The 20920-nt window shown below is 39.7% G+C and overlaps 2 protein-coding genes across 9 annotated transcripts in view; one reads left to right on the forward strand and one right to left on the reverse strand.

Annotated features, from left to right (window-relative positions):
- Positions 1-20920, reverse strand: part of phc2b (polyhomeotic homolog 2b (Drosophila)) — a 160159-nt gene that overhangs the window by 51035 nt on the left and 88204 nt on the right. The window contains exon 17 of one of the 2 annotated variants that reach the window (XM_057844922.1): positions 9894-9997. The gene's annotated coding sequence lies outside the window, so the exon portion shown is untranslated. Of the gene's footprint in view, positions 1-9527; positions 9998-20920 lie in introns of those variants that run through there. The other variant, XM_057844923.1, reaches the window with a different exon arrangement.
- anks1ab (ankyrin repeat and sterile alpha motif domain containing 1Ab) overlaps positions 1-20920 on the forward strand; it is a 96022-nt gene that overhangs the window by 27370 nt on the left and 47732 nt on the right. For 6 of the 7 annotated variants that reach the window (XM_057844925.1, XM_057844928.1, XM_057844927.1 and 3 more), the window contains exon 3: positions 8433-8548. In XM_057844925.1, coding sequence (XP_057700908.1) covers positions 8433-8548 — 116 coding nt within the window. Of the gene's footprint in view, positions 1-6843; positions 8002-8432; positions 8549-20920 lie in introns of those variants that run through there. The other variant, XM_057844930.1, reaches the window with a different exon arrangement.

Raw genomic sequence — 20920 nt, forward strand, 5'->3', positions numbered from 1 at the left:
TAACTCGCCCATGCACGGCCTTGTCTCCCTCAGCCGCAGATGAGCATTGCTGGGTCACAAACCGCCCATCCCGCCCCCTTTTTTTTTCATTTCCCTCATCACTAACACATTGCGCAGCAGCCTGCCAATCAAACTGAAAGTCCACTCAATACTAGCCCCCCGTTTGGCCTTCCTCACTTGCCATCCAGGAGGGCGATTGCAGGCCACTTGAAAGCCTCGGTAATCCAGCTATAGATAATGCCTACTGCAGTGCATGCTGGGATATCCGCTGCCTGGGCACATATGCTCTGAGAAGCTCTAACTGGATTTATTAGCAAATTCATTAAAAATCTCCATCCACCCTTTTATTTTGCAATACACGGTTGGAGAATATCCCAGTGGACACAGTGGACTGATTACTTGTCAATCACTGGACCCACACACACTCGCATGCACCCCCGCTCCTCCCCTGACACACACCCACCCACCCCCACACCCCGACACACACACTTACAGTCAGTATTATTTTCGTACATAAATTAAGAGTGTCAAACTCATGTTTGTCGCAGATTGGATCATCGTTATGTTTTCCTTCAGACAACCATTTTATTTGCCAACTAGGTTCGCCATGATGAATCTACTAATCAATTACTATTTTGATAGTCGATGACTTTTATAGACAAATTGTTGACCTAAAATGGTCTGTATCCTCTTTTTTGAGTCTTAATTACAAAAAAATTCCTGTACATTTTTGTATTCATCAAAATTGTATTTAAAAGTGGGGGCAAACTGTAAATATTCTTTTTTATTTTGAATATTAAAAAAGCATGTATAGTAAATATATTCCTTTTTTCTTAAATTTTTTTTCCTTTTTACTTATCTATTTTTCAATATTTCCTAATGACGAAACAAAAAAAGGGGGGGGGTAGTTAATAGTTTATTTTGAATATGAAAAAAAAATCATGTATAGTAAATATATTCCTTTTTTTCTTTAATTTTTTTTTCTTTTTATTTATCTATTTTTCAATATTTCCTAATGACAAAACAAAAAGGGTGGGGAATAGGTAATAGCTTTTAAATTTTTTTATATTGAAAAAAAATGTTTTTTTTTTGGTTTGTTTTTAAACAAGGAACAAAGCTGCGAATATTTTTGACTTTTGTAGTCCTCGATTTTTCTTAAAAAATTATTTAATTATTATTTAAGCAAAACACCTTCATGAAGTCCAACACTTTATTTACAATCGCAAGCCACCAAAATGACGTAAATCGTCATTTTACCCTGAATTGAGCTATTTAAACTTGTTTGGAGGAGAACGGGGTTTGTTGTCAAACGGGTTGATTGCCGCATTTGCTGTGATTTAACCACCAGGGGCCGATGTTGCACAAAATCAGTGTTAAAATGATCAAAATTTTGCCATTAATAAAATTTAAATCACTTTCAATGTGTCACATCACTTTAAGGGGAGAGGCAATAACTTTTTCCGAGGTCAATTTGGTCTTCATTATTCTTTTTATGGCCTTTTTATACATTACATTTTTTTATTATGAAAGGACTAACATTAAAAAGTACAGTATGAGAACAAAGCTTCAGTTTCTATTTACATTTTCTAGCTAACCAGTTGCTTGATGAAGTTTAGCTTTCAGCCCAAAACAGAAGTTTGTTGTCACATCAGACGTTCAAAAGATTTTTGTTTTCCAAAAGCTCTCAGTTATGTATGTCATATAAATAGAATGTTAAGATTTGAGGAAACAATAGTTTAAGGAGTAAAACACAACAGTGTGCAATGAAATGTGCAAGCAGTTGGCACAACAACTCTGCATTATTGGTGAGCGCAGACCACATGTCTGCCATCTCTGTTTCAGACAGTGAATAGCTATCAAAAAAGATGTTGATGTTCAGTTCTGGACTTGACTGAGTGAGTTTTTGAGTGCAATGAATTCTTGCTTTTACACAATAATATGGAAAATGAATACGTTCTATTCTGTTGAAGCAACATTGTAAACCTGTTCTAATTCAATTGTAAAGTTATAATGTATTCATTGTTCCTTCTTTAGGATAATAATAAAAAAAAGCATTTCATTCAGATGACTGACTTCATATTTTAAGAAAATCCCATTTAAATAAGTGACAACACATCTGACAGTGGGGTTCATTATAACGAGTGATGTCCTGATTCAGGATGGAAATCGGAAACCTGCTTCGTGCTTTCCAATTCCATGGAATGGTTTGGCAGCTTATCTAATGACTCTCTTATAGATTTCTAACAGTGCGGATTGCATCACGAAATTTACGCATGATATACATGCTCGATTTAGCATGAAAGACTACGCAAGTATTCAATTAGCAGCCAGTCACCAAATAATAATCTGACGAGCCATCACCTTGTGAAATTGAATTGATTTTCACATGCCATGTCATTATTCATGAGACTACTTAAAGAAATTGGGATTTTTCCAAAAAAGTCTATTAATGGGTCTATCGTATTCCTCGTCAAATACTCTATAAGAAAAATATAACATATGCATCTAAAGTAATCCTAAACGATTTTATTAGCAATTTTAATACTCATTTCGGTCGGTAGTCCACCAATTGGTGTTTTTTTTCGGAATAGTTTGAATTTGGTGGGTCGTATGGCCAATCTGACTACTGATTTCACACAAAAGTATATATCTCTGCATCCGATGGTGATATTTTTGTGTTGCTATGACTAACGGAAGTGGATGTTCCAAATGAATCCCCGAAATGCACTTGACGACTACAGCCAGTCAGCGAATTTCCACCCGCAATTCCAGATAGCATGGTCCCATTGGTCCCAAACCACTTTTATTCTACTCGGTATCAAAAGGCCTTTCCATGGAACACCACAATGTATAGTACCCTATGTCTAGGAAGTTAAATCCAAGTTAACGTAGGATTGTGCTAAAATTCCTCTTACATTGTATGAAATCCAACCATCCTTATGTAATTACAACAACCTAATTATAAACTTGTTAATATTTGGGACAACATAAGAGATACTCTGCTGCTGCTGTTTGGACTAGCTGAACACTTTCTGTGTGTGCAGGCTTTCTCCACCCCATCTGAGAGGGTGTTCTCCACTGCTGGAGACACCATAAGTCCAGAAAGATCACATATCCTACCAGAAAAAGCAGACATGCTTATTTTTCTGACAAAGAATTGTTAATTTTGCACATTTGCACTCTGCACTGTTCTGTTGTATTTGACAGTATTTATCTTTTTTTTTTATTATTAGTTTTGAGTGCTATAAGCTCATATGTTCTTTTAAAAAGGAGGATTTTTTATTTCAATTATAAAAATGTTTCAGCAAAATGTTACACATTTTTGTCTATTTGGCCCAGTTACATATTGCCACAGTTAACATCGAGGCTTTGGGCCTCTTTTGACATTGTTGTGAGTTTGTAAGGTTGTGACGTCTGGTTAAACAAACTAGATGCCAATCAAAATGTTTGTTCTTCTTTCCCCCCAAATTAGAATCGATAAGAGAATCGATAAAGAATCGAATCGTTAAGCAATATCGATCATGGAATCGGAATCGTAAAAATCCTATCAATTCCCATCCCTAGTCCTGATCCAATCACGTGATCGGCAATCGGGCCGATCGCCCCACTTTTAAGAGGATCGGAATTGTTTGAAAAGGATCAGTTTTTTAATTGAAAAAATATATTTATGTTTTTCTGCTTGATGGTCGTACAGCCTCTCACTCTCCCAGCTGCTGCTTTTCTTGGTCAGCAGTGCCCTGGAGTTTGCTTGTTTAAGTTAATGATAATTGACAGGCGTTGAAGTTTAGATCTTTCCAGAGAAGCTATGGAGCGCAGCCTTCAAAGACGCTTGTTAAACACTAGCGGGAGTGTGCTGTGGCAACTCATTGTGTGTGTGTAAGTCAGCGGCTGTTCTCAGCAGCGTAAAACAAGTACTTTTCTACGTTATTCTTGTTTAAAAATAATTGATGATGAAGGCGGCACAGTGGGGCAGTAACATGTTTTAAACTTTTTTAAAAAATTTCCGAACAACACTTTTTTTTTCGCTTTCGGATTGGGACTCTGTCAGGTGACTCGGACGCAAAATTATGTGATCGGAACATCCACAATTGTAACAATGTAACAAGATGTCGTTGATAATAAATAACCGCAAATTATGTAAATCAAAAAAGTTGAAAAATGAAAAAAAAAAAAAAAGTCAAATCCAACTAAAAATATCAAGCTTCCCTCTAATAAATGAATGACTATTCTAAGATGTGTTGATGGGGAGTAAGAAAGAGTAAAAAAGGACACCAACCCTTTTCGCCTCTATTTGTTGCACTGTGGGAGTGGGTTGCATGACAGGCAGGAGTCAAACTCATGTCATGTCGAACTGGGTTCTCACATCATCCGCTCGAGAACACGCTCGCAGGTTGAATCTTACGTAAAGAAAAAAAAAGAAAAAAAAAAAACCGAGAAGACACGCACAATCTGAGGAGACTTTGATCTTAATAGCATTAAGTATTACTATGGTTGCTCCGGACCTAAAAATAAACATGGTACAGAATATTGCATACGCTATATGGTGTAAGAAGCATGTTGACTGTGGAGTAGGCTACGGCGGTCAGCAGATGGAAACACAATTTGTTTGAATGGTTCAGGTAGAAAATGGAAAAACACAACAGGGGTCAGCAAAAAACAAGCCGACACTTTAATAATTCATCGTCAAGACTGAGGGACATGACACAAAAATGTGTGTAGACGCAACAACATGGAGGGTAAATCATACAGAAGACGAGTTCAATTTTTTTACATCAGAGATCAGCCATAGTCAGAGCATTTAGAATTTGGGACGACAAAAAATGGCCAAAATGAAGTTTATTATGAAAATTATGCTCCTACGAGGAGGTATCAGGAGTTGTTTGGCACTCTCTGGCGCTACAAATTTCTAAATTAGCTGTAGCACCCCCTACAAATTCAGTGTTGATCCCTACTGTAGATTTTAAAAAATTGTAGTCTGTGCAAATTAGATCACTAGATATTACAGTAGGAAAGTTGTTGACCTGTTCTCTTAGGCTACGTTCACACCTTAGGTCAATTCCGATTTCATTGGCCACATGTGACATGTATCTGATGTTTTTCATACAGTATGAATAGTCCAATTCATTCATTTGTGGATAAGAATCAGATATTTATCCAACACCTCCGGAGTTGAACACATGAACACATAATCGTATGAATGAAATCTTTAAGTCGATGCGAACGTGTTCCCCCACCCAAATAAGTTGCTTTTGATTGCAGTTTGATTTGTTGAAAGTGTTTTTGATGTTGAAAATTTGGTAAAAAATATTTTTCAGTGCGCACCTGCTTCCTAGTTTTGCTTTTGCCTTGTATTTTTCCTGCACTTGGGTCCAACCTTATTGTTCCATGTCCAAAATGTTAAAAAAAAAAGGTCATTTTTACTGCATATCTGGTTCTTTTACCACTGTTCATGCCAGCCAATGAGTTAATTTATTAAATGATATTAAAGCTTTTGTAACCAGAAAATCACATTGTTTGATTTTTAAAGAATTTATTTGCAAATCATGGTGGAAAATAAGTATTTGGTCTATACCAAAAGTTCATATCAATACTTTGTTATGTACCCTTTGTTGGCAATAACGGGGGCCAAACGTTTTCTGTAACTCTTCACAAGCTTTTCACACACTGTTGCTGGTATTTTGGCCCATTCCTCCATGCAGATCTCTTCTAGAGCAGTGATGTTTTGGGGCTGTCGTTGGGCAACATGGACTTTCAACTCCCTCCTCCCCCCCGTGGCGTCAAAATGATAACAAGAACGGGGAGCAAAAATCTCAGAACCACACGGGGGGGACTTAGTGAATGAAGTACAGAGAGCTGGGACCACAGTAACAAAGGCTACTATCAGTAACACAATGCGCCGCCAGGGACTCAAATCCTGCACTGCCAGGCATGTCCCCCTGCTGAAGAAAGTACACGTCCAGGCCCGTCTGCGGTTCGCGAGAGAGCATTTGGATGATCCAGAAGAGGACTGGGAGAATGTGTTATGGTCAGATGAAACCAAAATAGAACTTTTTGGTAGAAACACAGGTTGTCTTGTTTGGAGGAAAAAGAATACTGAATTGCACCATACTCACTGTGAAGCATGGGGGTGGAAACATCATGCTTTGGGGATGTTTTTCTGAAAAGGGACCAGGACGACTGATCTGTGTAAAGGAAAGAATGAATGGGGCCATGTATCCAGAGATTTTGAGTGAATATCTCCTTCCGTCAGCAAGGGCATTGAAGATGAGACGTGGCTGGGTCTTTCAGCAAGACAATGATCCCTAACAAACAGCCAGGGCAACAAAGGAGTGGCTTTGTAAGAAGCATTTTAAGGTCCTGGAGTGGCCTAGCCAGTCTCCAGGTCTTAACCCCATAGAAAATCTGCGGAGGGAGTTGAAAGTCCGTGTTGCCAAACAACAGCCCCAAAACATCACTGCTCTACAGGAGCTCTGCATGGAGGAATGGGCCAAAATACCAGAAACAGTCTGTGAAAAGCTTGTGAAGAGTTATAGAAAACGTTTGGCCTCCGTTTTTGCCAACAAAGGGTACATAACAAAGTAATGAAATGAACTTTTGGTATTGACCAAATACTTATTTTCCACCGTGATTTGCAAATAAATTCTTTAAAAATCATACAATGTGATTTTCTGTTTAATTTTTTTCACATTCTGTCTCTCATGGTTGAGGTTTAACCATGTTGACGATTGCAGGCCTCTCTAATATTTTCAAGTGGGAGAACTTTTACAATTAATGGTTGACTAAATACTTATTTGCCCCACTGTATCTGTTCCCTTAGTGTTCTAAGTGGTTATATTCCAAAGTTATAGTGTGATCAATGTAAAACTGTTTATCTTTAGAGCAGATCTGGTTTGTCTACCACTGATTGAAAATTTAGCTGGTGTTTCCATGCCTACAGGTTCAAGAGTGATGACAAGGGCCAGATTTATGAATTCTTATTATATTTTAACCATTCAAAATTGGTTGTTTAGTTTCAAATGAAACTTTTCAGAGTTCTCATTCCATCAGTCTTTCCATTTTTGCAGTGCACTCCCACCCTTTACCTCATCAACCTCTTCCGCATTTGTGCCGTTTGAAGATTCTTCTTTGTTCCAGTTAACCCCAATGCATCACCTTAGAACACGACAGTCGAATCAGTTCTTTTTTTCCCCTCTCGCTCTACCTGTGATGTCCTCTCTGCACCGGCAAGATCAGACCGTCTGCATCTCTAATCAGTTAGAGAGCGGTAGAGAGAGAGGGGAGAGTGTGAGAGAGGCGAGAGAGGAAAGGGTAAGGCGAGGAGGGGTGATTACGTGGAGCGGCGCCCCATACGGCAGCCCTGCAGTGCGATCTGGAAAGAAGGGGGCTCGTGGATCGGCTGCGCACAGAGCGAAAGAGACGAGGACTGCCAGGGTGTGCAAAAGAGCAGGGATGAGACCTAAGGTTTAGAGACAGTGAGAGGGGAGGAGAAGGGAGGGAGGGGGGCATGATCTTTGCTTCCAGTCGTGGGGGGAGGACAGCAGCGACAGTGGCAGTGGAAGATCGAGGCAGGTCCGGAAAGCGGCCGGGACGTCATGCCCTGTGAGCAGTGAGGCGCTCGGTGCGCCCCCCGCAACCGCCATTCCAGCAGGGGTGGGCATGCAGCAAAGCGGCGGAGAAGCCAGGTGGGCTGCGGCGCGCTTCTCCTTCTCCCCGTCATCGTCGCTGACGCTCCGGGGGACGAGCGCCGTCGTGTGAATGCCTACCAGGACTCCCCCTCGGGATTATGAATTGAGGAGTTGTGGACACCAGTGGGATTTTACAAATTCGTCTACCTGCCTGTTTAACCTTTGTGGCCCCCCGTTCCCCAAGCTGCCCCTTGAAAATGATCACCGGTACCTCAAGTGTACTTTAAGAATGCTGCTACCTTGCTCGTACGAGCCGTGCCCTAGCTCTCAAAGCGCTTGACCAATGAAGCCATGGGACTCAGCCAGAGCTTTACAAGTATGTGGTGACCAGACCCCCACTCGACTTTAGGGATAGCGTGCGTTGTTGTGTGAATACCCATGTTTTTAGTCACAATGCTAGCCTCTCCTGTGTTTTCACCCACTCGTCTGCTTAGTGGGCCCACTTCAGCCCAAATTTGTCAGACGGGTTTCCCGCTCTTCCTTCACTTTCGCCCCTAACCTGTAAAAGCTTACCCGGCCTGCCATCCCTTCCGTGCGGGAGCCCTCGTCGACCTATACCCGAACCCCTTCCTGTTTTTTTTTCCGGCCCCGGACCCTGCCTCCCCCCGAGCCCGGCCCGGTGCCGCCGCACTCGGCTCTGCCCGCGCTGGTCGAGGATGATGTGGCAGTGCCACGTGTCGTCCTCCGAGTGCCGCTGCTACCGGCTCAACGGCTTCTCGCTGCTCAAGCGCTTCCCTCTCTCGGCAGATGGGGCGTGCGGCAAAGCCCTGGACCAGCCGGTGGGCGAGTGGCTGGAGCGTGCCGGGCTGCCGCAGTACGAGGGCAAGTTCCTGCTCAACGGCTTCGACGACCTGCGCTTCATGGTAAGTCGCCCGAAAAGACCCTTCGGCCAACCGCCAACCCGGAGGCTTCTGCTTCCAACTCGTCACCTGCTACCATTTGCGTCACCTACAGTAAACTTTTGTGCTCGAAGGGCTGAATTGTCAGTCTTTTAAAAGGGGAAGATAAGTCGTTTGTTAATGAGGTTAAAAAAATGCATTATGAAATATATATAATAAAAATTAGTGTCTTATTTAAATGCTACAAGTGATTTGTATTTGATTTAATTAGATAACAGAAAACAAACTAAGCAGTAACTTCATACAATTGTAAAAAAATATAATTTTATTTACGACAAATGAATTAATCTAATACTTATTAGATCGTTTTAAAAAATGCTTTCAATATGCCAATTATGCTGCAATTATTTAGCAAAATAAATCACTCTTATGTTTGAAATTGTTATTTCTCACAGAAATCAATTCAGCAAATTAAAAAAAAAAACACATTTTACAAGTAACACGTTTTTAATATTCACAATAAACCGCCGCCGGAGGAGCTGGTTGAAGTGGCTGGGGAGAGGGAAGTCTGGGCTTCCCTGTTAAAGCTGCTGCCCCCGCGACCCGACCCCGGAACAAGCGGAAGATAATGGATGGATGGATGAATAAACCAATATTTATTTGACTATTGTTACTCTCTTATTTAGAAAAAAAAAACAATGACCCACTTATTCCATCAAATAAATGAATATCTCTTTTAATGTGTATCTTGTAAAATGATTTAATTGACTTAATTTTTTAGGGGTTGATACAGACAAATTCAACAAATAAAATATATGTAAAATGTTTTACACATTTTCTCTTTCTAAATCAAATTATACAACTATTTAACAGAATAAATAACAAAATATTAAATTTACTTGTATATTTTCATCGTTTTATACCTTTTTGAAATAAATCAATTGACCAAATGAGCTAATTTATCAAGTATGATATGAGCAAAAAAATTTGAACAAATTTAAAAAAAAAAACAGCTGACAGTGGTCCAAATTCAGCAACAGCGTACGCCATATATGGCGAGCAGGCCATATTTTGTCCACCCCTGCTCCTCCTCACCTTTGCCCAATGCACGACCCTTGCAAGATTTACGATGACCTCCCCGACACCTCCTACTCCTCCCAAGGTGGCGCATCGGCCGCTATCGTTGGCAAGACAAATGGCTATCAAAAGCCATTAACTTTTCCCCCGCCATTAACAATTAGATGATCTCATTGCACAGTCCTCCCAGCTAGAGTGAAGCTCACTTTTAATGCACTGCAGCTTCTTCCACATACACTTCGCATGCTCCCGTTCCATCCGAGCCATCTTGATTGTCATACGCTCTGCTTACCTTTTATCTTTCAAACTGTGAAAAGGGTGTTTGTGTGTCGATGTCACTTAAAAGTGGCACCCCATCTTCACCCAGGCTGGATGATCATGTCATGGGAAGGGAAACTGTGGAAGAGGTTATATAAATTAGCTTGATTGTTATGTAACAGCCAGGCAGAAGTGCAGAATGGCTCGCTTCTCGAGGCACGGGCTGTCTCTCGGCGTTTTTTTCTGTCTTGAGTTGCAAACAAATACTTATCCTCACTAACAAGCTACGGTGACTGCAATTTCACATCAAGCAGTTGTAATAATAGCAATTCTTCAATTTTACTATAAAAGTCAAGCTGTCAATACAGTGGTACTTCGACACATCTTTTCGACATCCGACGTAAAATTTGACTCGCCATTTGTTTCTACATCCGACATGCTCGAAATATGACGATTTATGACAGTGCCTTAGTTTCTTTGTTTTCCCGCAAGACGGACGCACTGTGGATTTTCTTGTGAGGGAAATCAACATGGGTCCCAAGAATGTCAGTGCAGGTGGTGGAAAAAAAAGAAAAAAGGTGACGCTTACCATTGAAATGAAGATGGAAATGAGAGAAAAATATGAGCGTGGTGCGCGTGTCCGTGAAGTGGCTCGACAATACGGCCGTAGAATGTCTACGATCTTGACGGTCGTGCTCCGACCTGTGTTCGCCAGTCATTATAAGTTAAGGTGACAATTATTATTGTGGTAACACCGCTAAATAATCGCCTGCTTCGTCAGGTTTTTAACCATTTATTTCTGAACTTGTGCAACACACCATGCGACATGGAACATGCAACACAAAGCGTAAGTAAAAAGTCCCTCTCTCACTCTGTCAAGTCAGCCACGCGGTGCGTTCAGGTACACCACGCAAAACACACTCTCCACATTAGAACCCGATTCGTTACATTATTACAGGTATTATGACTATTTTTATGTTATTTTTTATTTTTTTATTAATACTTTATTTTGCTCTGTGTAATTGCTACAAGTATTTGCAATAGTATCAGCAGCATTTGTTAAATATTTAGTGTAGATTTTCGGGCTGTTGAATGAATGGAATAATAATGTCATATTATGGAAAAATCCTGCTCGACATACGACCACTTTTACTTAAAAACAAGGTCCTGGAACGAATTAACTTCGTATGTAGAGGTATCACTGCACTTAAAAATTAGGGGTGCACGATATTCATTTTTAAAAACCGATACCGATATTGATAACTTCCTGCTCCTCAAGGCCAATACCGATACAATGACCGATAATACATATATAATTTTTAAATGTATAATCACATGGGTTTTTGAACATGTGTAGGCCAAAAATACTAGTGGTGGATTCAGCATAGATTTGCCTTTGACCTAACCAGAATTTTCATGATGACATGAACATTATTATAACGAACAAAACAAAGACAAGAACAGTTTTGACTTCAAATAAAGTGCCCATATTTCTTTTTCAAATAATAAAAATTTGAGTCAATCTCAATAAATTAGTCAAAATTATTGACGATGTGTTCCCCTGAACAATGAGCACTGAACTAAAACAAACATAAACCCAACAGGTATTGTGCTTTGTCAGAAGATAAAACATTTGGTGCAAGAGGAGAGGAGACTTTTTTGGTTTTGGTCCATGAAACAACTCAAACGTACACATCCCAATCCACCGACACCGTGCCAAAAATATTATATATTATCGGGCCTATCAATAATGTTATTGGATTTACTGTGATGACGTCATAATTCCTATTATCGGACCGATAATTATCATGCACCTCTATTAAAAATGTTAAGACATTCTTATTAATTTAAAATATTTTTAGACCACAATATCCAAGTGATGTCCCCACATGTGGACGACTGATCTCAATAATGATTATATACTGTACATTATTATTATTAATAATCAGAATTTCTGTGTTTTTATAAATTAATGAAATTATAAATCAATAAAAGCTAAATTTAAACAAAAATAAAAAGAATAGAAAGAGAAACACACTATGTTTATGGCCCCTAATAGTTTAAAGTTGAACTTTAAATTCCCTTTTGTTTTTAGTAATAAAAAAAATTAAGAATAATTTTATATAGAGAATTGCAGTTTAAGCTTTTTTTCAAAATATGCTTTGTTAAATAAATATATAAGACAACATTCACTGTTTTCTTACTTTGTTTTTTTATTAAAAACCCCAAAAACTATAAAAATTTTTTTTTTTTTTTTTTTTTTAACAAAAAATGCTAATCTTCCAGTTTCATTGACGGTGCTGGACGTTCAATCCGTTTTGACAGTTTAATAGTCAAAAATGGAGCACCGTCAATGGCAGCCAATAAGTTAAAAGATTGACCTGTGGAAGTTTAAACGTTACTAACTAGGGGTGTGACAAATTATCGAAATGGTGATATACTGTATATCGTGATACTTTGTATCCCAAAAGGTTAATCGATATGCTCCGGTCAAGAATCGAGATAGCGTTTTAAAAAGGCGTCAATGTGTTTAAAAAAAAAAAAAGGAACCATCAAATTGCTACCAAAATCTTCCACCATAATAGTGTCTCAGTTAACTCTAAGGTTGCCATTGACGGTGCTCGACAACCAATCCATTTAGACTGGGAACGTTCGTTCATTCAAAACCAGAGCATTCACAGTCGTCCGATTTTCGGGGCATTTACAGGTCACTTGCTGTTCATTTTAGGGCATTTACAGGTCATTTCCTGTTGAGTTTGAGTCACTGCCTATTCATTTGGGTGATTCCGAGGTCACTTCCTGATCTGTAACTCAAAATAAACAGGAAGTGACCCATAAAATACCCCCAAATCAACAAGAAGTAACTGAAAATCAACAGGTAAATGACCTTAAATGGCCCAAAATTACCTCATTGCCGCATTGGCTGCCACTGACGGCCATAGACGTTCAAAAGGATTGGACGTCTACAAAGCGATAAACTCATTCCAATTCACAGCAGAAACTTGTTTTTCTGTTTATTGGTTGTTTGTAGAAAATCCTAGAATGATTTGCTGACCAATGTATGGATAATTGTTGTATCGGCATATCGTCAGATCATTGTTATTAGAGGCGTGCAAAATTTTCGATTCTTAGATTATTCGCGATTCGGCCGTGGAAGATTCGAGAACGCTTCACAAACATCCAAATTCCGATTATTGAATTATACCAGGTAAAGCGGAAATAAAACTCAGTCAGTGCGGTCTTCGGCACGCAATGAGGAATGGACCGAGAGTAAATATCATGTGCAGCTAATGCCGCTAGGTAAAAAAACCCCAATAATACCTGACTGCGGCCATCAGCTGCTACAAACAGCGCCCATTTGCTAGTTGCTACAAACATACGGCAACATGATAGATATCACATATATCTAGACTAGATGTGAATTGACAGACTCTCCCGCGCTTGTAAACAGGCGCCATCTTAAAGCAGTAGACTTCTCTAGAAGGCTCTGTTGTAGAGAACCTAATTACTTTTTATCTAAAATACCCCTAAATCGGCAAAATCTTGACTTGAATCTATCTTTAAATGATGAAACAGTTTTAAAACTTACACATGTCGAAAGTAGACATGAGGGAAATTATGGAATAACGGGCGCAATTTTAACAACTTTAACGGTTGATTCACAACATTAATTGAATGGAATTTAAAGCTGCTGATACAGAATGGGGACTTGAGTATTTTATTTACTGTTTTTAACCGGTAACTTGATACTAAAATAGTAGTTTGGTTTATTTAGTCTGAGAGGATTTTTGAACAGTTATGGAACAAATATACAAAACATTTAAAAAAAAAAAAATGGGGGGAGGGGGGCATCAATAATCAATTTATAATCGGATCTGAGTCTTTGAATCGTAATCGTAATCAAATCGTTCGGTGCCCAAGGATTCCCACCTCTAATTGTTATCGTGAGCTTTTTATCGCAAATCGTATCGTATCGTGAGGTTCCAAGAGGTTTCCACTCCAATTACTAACGGTACGAGTTAACTCGCAATTAGGCCCCTCATGATAATTCAAACGGTCTTTTGGTATTTCATGTCCAAATCTGCGAAAACAGTACGAGTTACGAGAATGGTCCCAAAACACATTCAACTCTTAAGTCAAGGTGCAACAACTAAAAAGGTTGATAGACGAATTTTGTATAATATCTGCTTAAATAACGTGCAGACGAATCGGTGCATCTGGAAAGTAAGGGCTCCACCTTAATTACATATTAATCAGTTCATTTAACTGCACCTCACTGCCCACAGCATGGCTAAAAGCATTATCGTGTTTTATTTGAGGATTTTTTTTTTTTGCTAAATTGCAGGGAAATGCGCCTTTGACGTTGTTGGCTCCCCGGGTCAAACGATGGCCGCCGCGCCGTAAATAACGTCACCCGGAGGGGCTTCGAGCGAGCGTTTGAGCTGCTGTCGGGTTACGTCACCTTGTCACGCCGGAGCTCAGCTAAGCGTGGGTGTGGAGGGGAGATGCTCCGTGACCTCTTTAGCATACGGGACACAATGACTGCGGTATGAAGCTGACTTTCAGGCAGAAAACCCATCAAAACTACAATGTTCAGGTCACAGTTTCTTATGGGCATGGTGTTGGCCACTTGTTGCTAAGCGGAATACAAGAAACTCAACCCTAGTCGCCCTAAATGACCTTAGAGAAAAACATTGGTATACACAAGTCACGCTGACTCTGCTGTTTCCATGGTCACCCAAAGGGCTTAGCTGCAACCACCAGGAAAACAAATGACAAAAATTTTATTTTTAGAATTAAGCATTTATTTATTTAGCCTTTGAATGACTCTGATGGGGCACTACCAAACTTTCTCCATTTCAATTTTGCGACAGTAAGATTCAGGAAGTAATGTCAACATGAATTGAATGTAAGGAATTTTGAGAAGTCTGCTCGAATATGTTCATTTTGGAAAATCAGTCACTACTTTGCAACAATGCTGACAGCTGGGTCTGGTAGGGCACTGACCAACGTTAGAATATAGTTTTGGATTTTTAGTTGTGCCAACCTGTGGAGGTTATGTATTCTGGTCCCTATCTGTTTGTATGTTTTTGTTCAAGGTAACTCAAGAACGAATACATAAAAATAAAAAACTAAATAAATGGGGGGTGCAGGGATTGGGGCGGTATGGGGTAAGGAGGTCAAAGGTCACAGAGGTCAGAAACGGAACTTTGCAACAACTGGATAACAAATTAGTCTATTTACTCAAATTTGCAGGGTAAGTGATAGTATGAGAAGGGTCAAAGGTCACAGAGGTCAGAAATATGGGCCAGCCTTGAATTTGGCTGCTTAGGCAGAAATCTGCTGTTTCAGGGTGCTGTAGTTCATTAGCGTTTGGTAATTTGTTTTCATTAAAAAAAAAAAAATTGTAATGCGGTTAATTTTGATTACTTTTTAGAGTGTTTTTTCTAGTTTTTATTATATTTCATTTTTTTTGCTTGAAATAATTAGTTTGGTTTTCATGTCATATTTAATTTTACTTTTGTTTAATACTTTACTAAAATTAAAACTCATCAAAACAAAACGTTTTAAAAATATGTATTCAATCATTGAATTTTGCCATTTTGATGTGTATATACAATGCTCTGGGAATAGAATTATCCATCCATCCGTCCATCATCTACCGCTTAATCCGGGATCGGGTTACGGGCGCAGCATCTTAAATAAGGAAGCCCAGACTTCCCTCTCTCCAGCCACTTCAACCAGCTCCTCTGGCGGGATCCCAAGGTGTTCCCAGCCCAGCCGAGAGACACAGTGTTTCCAGCATGTCCTAGGTCGTCCCCGGGGCCTCCCTCCGGTGGAACATGGCCGGCCGGTGGAACATGGCCGGAAAACTATCCAGGGAGGTGTCCAGGGGGCATCCGAACCAGATGCCCGAGCCACCTCAACTTGCTCCTCTAAACACGGAGGAGTAGCCGCTCGACATTGAGTCCCGCCCATACGACAGCTTCTCAGACTATCTCTAAGAAAGAAAGCCTGTTCGGCCGCTTGTATCTGCGGTCTTGTTCTTTCGGTCACGACCCACAGCTCATGACCATAGGTGAGGGTAGGAATTTAGATCGACTGATTAATCAAGAACTTCGCCTTTTGGCTCAGCTCATTCTTTTCCACCACAAACCAAGTCTGCATTACTGCAGACGCTGCACCGATCCGCCTGTCGATCTCAAGCTCCCTTCTACCCTCACTCATAAACAAGATACTTGAACTCCTCCACTTGGGGCAGGATCTCATCCCCAACCCAGAGAGGGCACGCTACCCTTTTCCAACTGAGGACCATGGTCTCGGATATGGAGGTGCTGATCTTCATCCCCACCGCTACACACTCGGCTGCAAACCGCACCAGGGAGAGTTGGAGGTAACGGCTTGATGAAGCCAACAGCGCAACATCATCTGCAAAAAGCAAATATGCAATGTTGAGGTCACCAAACCGGACACCCTCAATGCTTCAGCTGCGCCAAGAAATTATGTCCATAAAAGTTATAAACAGAATCTCTGAGAAGGGAAAACTTGGTGGAGTCCAACCCTCACTGAGACCGAATCCGACTTATAGCCGGCAATGCTAACCAAACTCTGACGCCGGTCGAACAGCCCTTGGAATAGAAATAATAATTGAATAATACTATATATTTTAGTTAGTTTTCACATGAACGTTTCAGTTAATAATGTTTTTCCTTTAATCATACTTTTTATTCCAGCTACCAAAATCTATTCATAAACTATAATAACATTGGCACTGAACGACCTGCTCCATTATAAAATTTCAAAACCTAACATTTATACATTTTTTAATAGAACAGCTTTGACCCATGCTTGCATGGACACTTGTTGCTGGATAAAATTAAGTGTTTGTTGCATTTAATTCCTCCAGTTTGTATGCATTAAGAATGAGACACTATTTTAGAATAATATGATGTGATCGTTGTGCAGTGTCGTATCTGATCCCATAGAAAACTTCTAAAATACAAACTTTATGAAATATTTAATACATAATTTTTGGAGAGTTGGTTTGATTTATATACAGACTGTGTGTGGCCACTTGCTGCTAAGCAGATATGAAAGATGAACGACTGCTCCACAACAACGCCGTCCGCGGAAGATGGCGGGGCACTGCCCCGATGTAAAGAGCGTAAAGTCCGTAACGCCCTCCAATGTAAGTAGTGTTTAACAAGTCTGGTGTTCATCATCTAAAATCTGATTTAAAGGTGATAAACAAGAACCTGAAAAGGTAGATTAGATGAATCTGTGCAGGATGGAAGATTTCCCAAACATAATGTGATTCAGCCCATGGGTCATTAAGCTTTCTGATGTACATTTGCGGATGAAACCTCATGTGTCTGCCGGACCTGACGCACGGGTGTGATGAATGATGGGCTCGGTGAGGCAAACGAGCCGCGTTAAAAGCACGACGACGCCACGCTTGTAAACAACGGCAAAGGTCAGACGAGTCGACCGGACGGGGTGGATGTTTCATCGTGTGCCCTTTACGTGCTGCCAGATTTGTCAATGTCAAGCAAAAAGTTCTCCAATAGGGGGCGGCGCACGACGTTAACGCTTCGGAACTTTGACCTTCACGTTGTGTTTGTTTCGTGGGTCAATGTGAGCTGATGTAATTACAATGTAATAAAACCAAAATTTGTATAATTCATAATTTAAAAATATTTTAAAGTGTTGAGCGTGAAGTCTAGATGTTTTACTGACTAACAATCTTGTATACTTGTTAAGTAAAACTTGCTGTATTAAAAATACATCTTCATTGAATTGTGTAATGACCTAATTTTACGGTTTGACAATGTAATAGAAAATTATTTTCAAAATGTGCCCTTCCAACCAACATAAGCAATGTTTTTTTTTCTTTTAATTTAATTGCTTTCTTCTGAAAATCATAAAAATATTATCCAAAAATGACAAACCCACCTGTTTCAGGCAAGGCAAGGCAAGGCAAATTTATTTACATAGCACAATTCAACACAAGGCTTTACATCACATGAAGATCATAAAAATCACATTTAAATCAATACAACGTAAAAACCAAGACAAAAGATCGCATTTAATCACAAATAGAATAAAAATAAATAAATAAAAATAAAACAAAAATATAACAAAAACTACTACTACTAATAATAATAATTGAAATCAGCAATGGAGATAAGCACAAGAGGAATAGAAAGCAGGTAGATCCAGTTATGGATATGCAGTGCTAAACAAAAGCGTTTTTAGCCCTGATTTAAAAGAGCTAACAGTTTGAGCATACTTCAGACGTTCAGGTAACTTGTTCCAGAGGTGAGGAGCATAATAACTAAATGCTGCCTCACCCTGCTTGGTTCTTGTTCTTGGAATATGCAGAAGACCCGTTCCAGACGACCTTAGGGGTCTAGATGTCTCATAGGAATCTAACAAGTCAAGCATGTATTTTGGTCCAAGGCCATTAAGTGTTTTGTAGACGAGCAGTAGTATTTTATAGTCTATCCTTTGACTCACTGGAAGCCAGTGTAGCGATTTCAAAACCGGTGTAATGTGGTTCAGCTTCCTTGTATTTGTGAGGACTCTGGCTGCAGCATTCTGTACTAGCTGAAGCTTCCTGACTGATTTTTTATCAAGCCCCGTAAATATACCGTTGCAATAGTCCAATCTGCTGAAAATGAATGCATGCATAAGTTTTTCCATGTCTTGTTGAGTCAGAAGCCCCTTAATTGGGTGTAATGCAGGTTAAATATGACAAGTTTATGAAGAAGAAAAACAACCATGAAGAAACCAAGGGAATAAATTCTTTTAAAAATAAAAAGACTAGCATAACAACGAGTAAGTTGTATATACACTGCTGGCCAAAAGTATTGGCAACCCTGCAATTCTGTCAGAAAATGCTCAATTTCTCCCAGAGAATGATTGCAATTACAAATGCTTTGGTAGTAATATCTTAATTAATTTTGCTTGCAATAAAAAAAAGAGAATGGGGGAAAAATTTTAATCATTATAATTTTACACAAAACTCCAAAAATGGGCCGGACAAAAGTATTGGCAACCTTTGAAAAATTATGTGATGCTTCTTTAATTTGTGGAATTAACAGCACCTGTTACTTACCTGCGGCACATAACAGGTGGTGGCAATAACTAAATCACACTTGCAGCCAGTTAAAATGGATTAAAGTTGACTTAACTTCTGTCCTGTGTCCTTGTGTGTACCACATTGAGCATGGAGAAAAGAAAGAAGACGAAAGAACTGTCTGAGGACTTGAGAAGCAAAATTGTGAGGAAGCATGGGCAATCTAAAGGCTACAAGTCCATCTCCAAAGACCTGAATGTTGCTGTGTCTACCGTGCGCATTGTCATCAATAAGCGTAAAGCCATTGGCACTGTGGCTAACATCCCTAGATGTGGACGGAAAAGAAAAAATTGATGAGAGATTTCAATGAAAGATTGTGCGGATGCTGGATAAAGAACCTCGACTAACATCTAAACAAGTTCAAGCTGTCCTGCAGTCCGAGGGTACAACATTGTCAACCCGTACTATCCGTCGGCGTCTGAATGAAAAGGGACTCTATGGTAGGACACCCAGGAATACCCCACTTCTGACCCCAGAGATGGTCAGATGAGGCAAAGGTAGAGCTTTTGGGAAAAGGCATCAACATAGAGTTTACAAGAAGAAAAACAAGGCCTTTAAAGAAAAGAACACGGTCCCCACGGTCAAACACGGCGGAGGTTCCCTGATGTTTTGGGGTTGCTTTGCTACCTCTGGCACTGGACTGCTTGACCGTGTGCATGGTATTATGAAGTCTGAAGACTAAGAACAAAATTTTCAGCATAATGTAGGGCCCAGTGTGAGAAAGCTGGGTCTCCCTCAGCGGTCATGGGTCTTCCAACAGGACAATGACCCAAAACACACTTCAAAAAGCACTAGAAAATGGTTTGAGAGAAAGCACTGGAGACTTCTAAAGTGGCCAGCAATAAGTCCAGACCTGAATCCCATAGAACACCTGGGGAGTGAGCTGAAAATGGCAGTTTGGAGAAGGCACCTTTCAAATCGCAAAGACCCGGAGCAGCAGAAGGATGGTCTAAAATTCCAGCAGAGCATTGTAAGAAACTCAATGATGGATACCGGAAGTGGTTTTTCGCAGTTATTTTGTCTAAAAGTTGTGCTACCAAGTATTAGGCTGAGGGTGCCAATATTTTTGTCCGATCCATTTTTTGGAATTTTGTGTATAATGATAATGATTTTTTTTTTTCATTCTATTTTGTGTTTTTTCATTGCAAGCAAAATGAATGAAGATATTACTACCAAAGTATTTGTAATTGCAATCATTTTCTGGGAGAAACAGCAATATCTGACAGAATTGCAGGGGTGCCAATACTTTTGGACAGTATTTTGTCTAGAAACTACAGTTTACTCATTTTAATGCAACATAAAAGGACAGTTCATCATAAAACAAAGGCTTGTGATAAATCAACAAAATGAGTTTCAACCGTTTATTTTTTATTTTTATTTTTGTTAACATTGAACTCTTCATAAGGCAAGTGACTATTTTTAGTAATAATAATAACAAACCTAAACTGGGGATGACCCGATGGCAATTTTTTGCATCCAAGTCTGAGTCACCTGATTTTTAGAATTGAATTTGTCTTTATTTGAACAAAAGTTCCAAATATTTTACAGTACTGTACTGTTTACAGGCGTTCCTCTTCCGCTTTTTCCGGGAGTGTTGTGGAGTATAAGACATATATTTTTGTTTGTTGTGTGACATTTGTGATGATATGTCTAGTTGAATGACACCTTCACCAGCACTAATTAATTTTGACGATGGTGGCAGGAATCCTGCTACACAAAAAAACTACAAATGAGCTGACTGCTTTACGCCATACGTCATCATCTCCCTCTTTCCCCATTCGTTTTAAAAACGGAAGTCGATGTGAACGCTAAAGTGCGAATTCTGCAAGAATGGCATATCAACAAAAGAGATTCAAAATCTTGTCCAAGGACACAAAGCAAAGAAAAAGGGAGGCTACCAGGATAAAAGGACACTCAAGAAT

This window comes from Corythoichthys intestinalis, chromosome 9 (genome assembly GCF_030265065.1).
Source record: "Corythoichthys intestinalis isolate RoL2023-P3 chromosome 9, ASM3026506v1, whole genome shotgun sequence".
Classification (NCBI taxonomy): Eukaryota; Metazoa; Chordata; class Actinopteri; order Syngnathiformes; family Syngnathidae; genus Corythoichthys; species Corythoichthys intestinalis.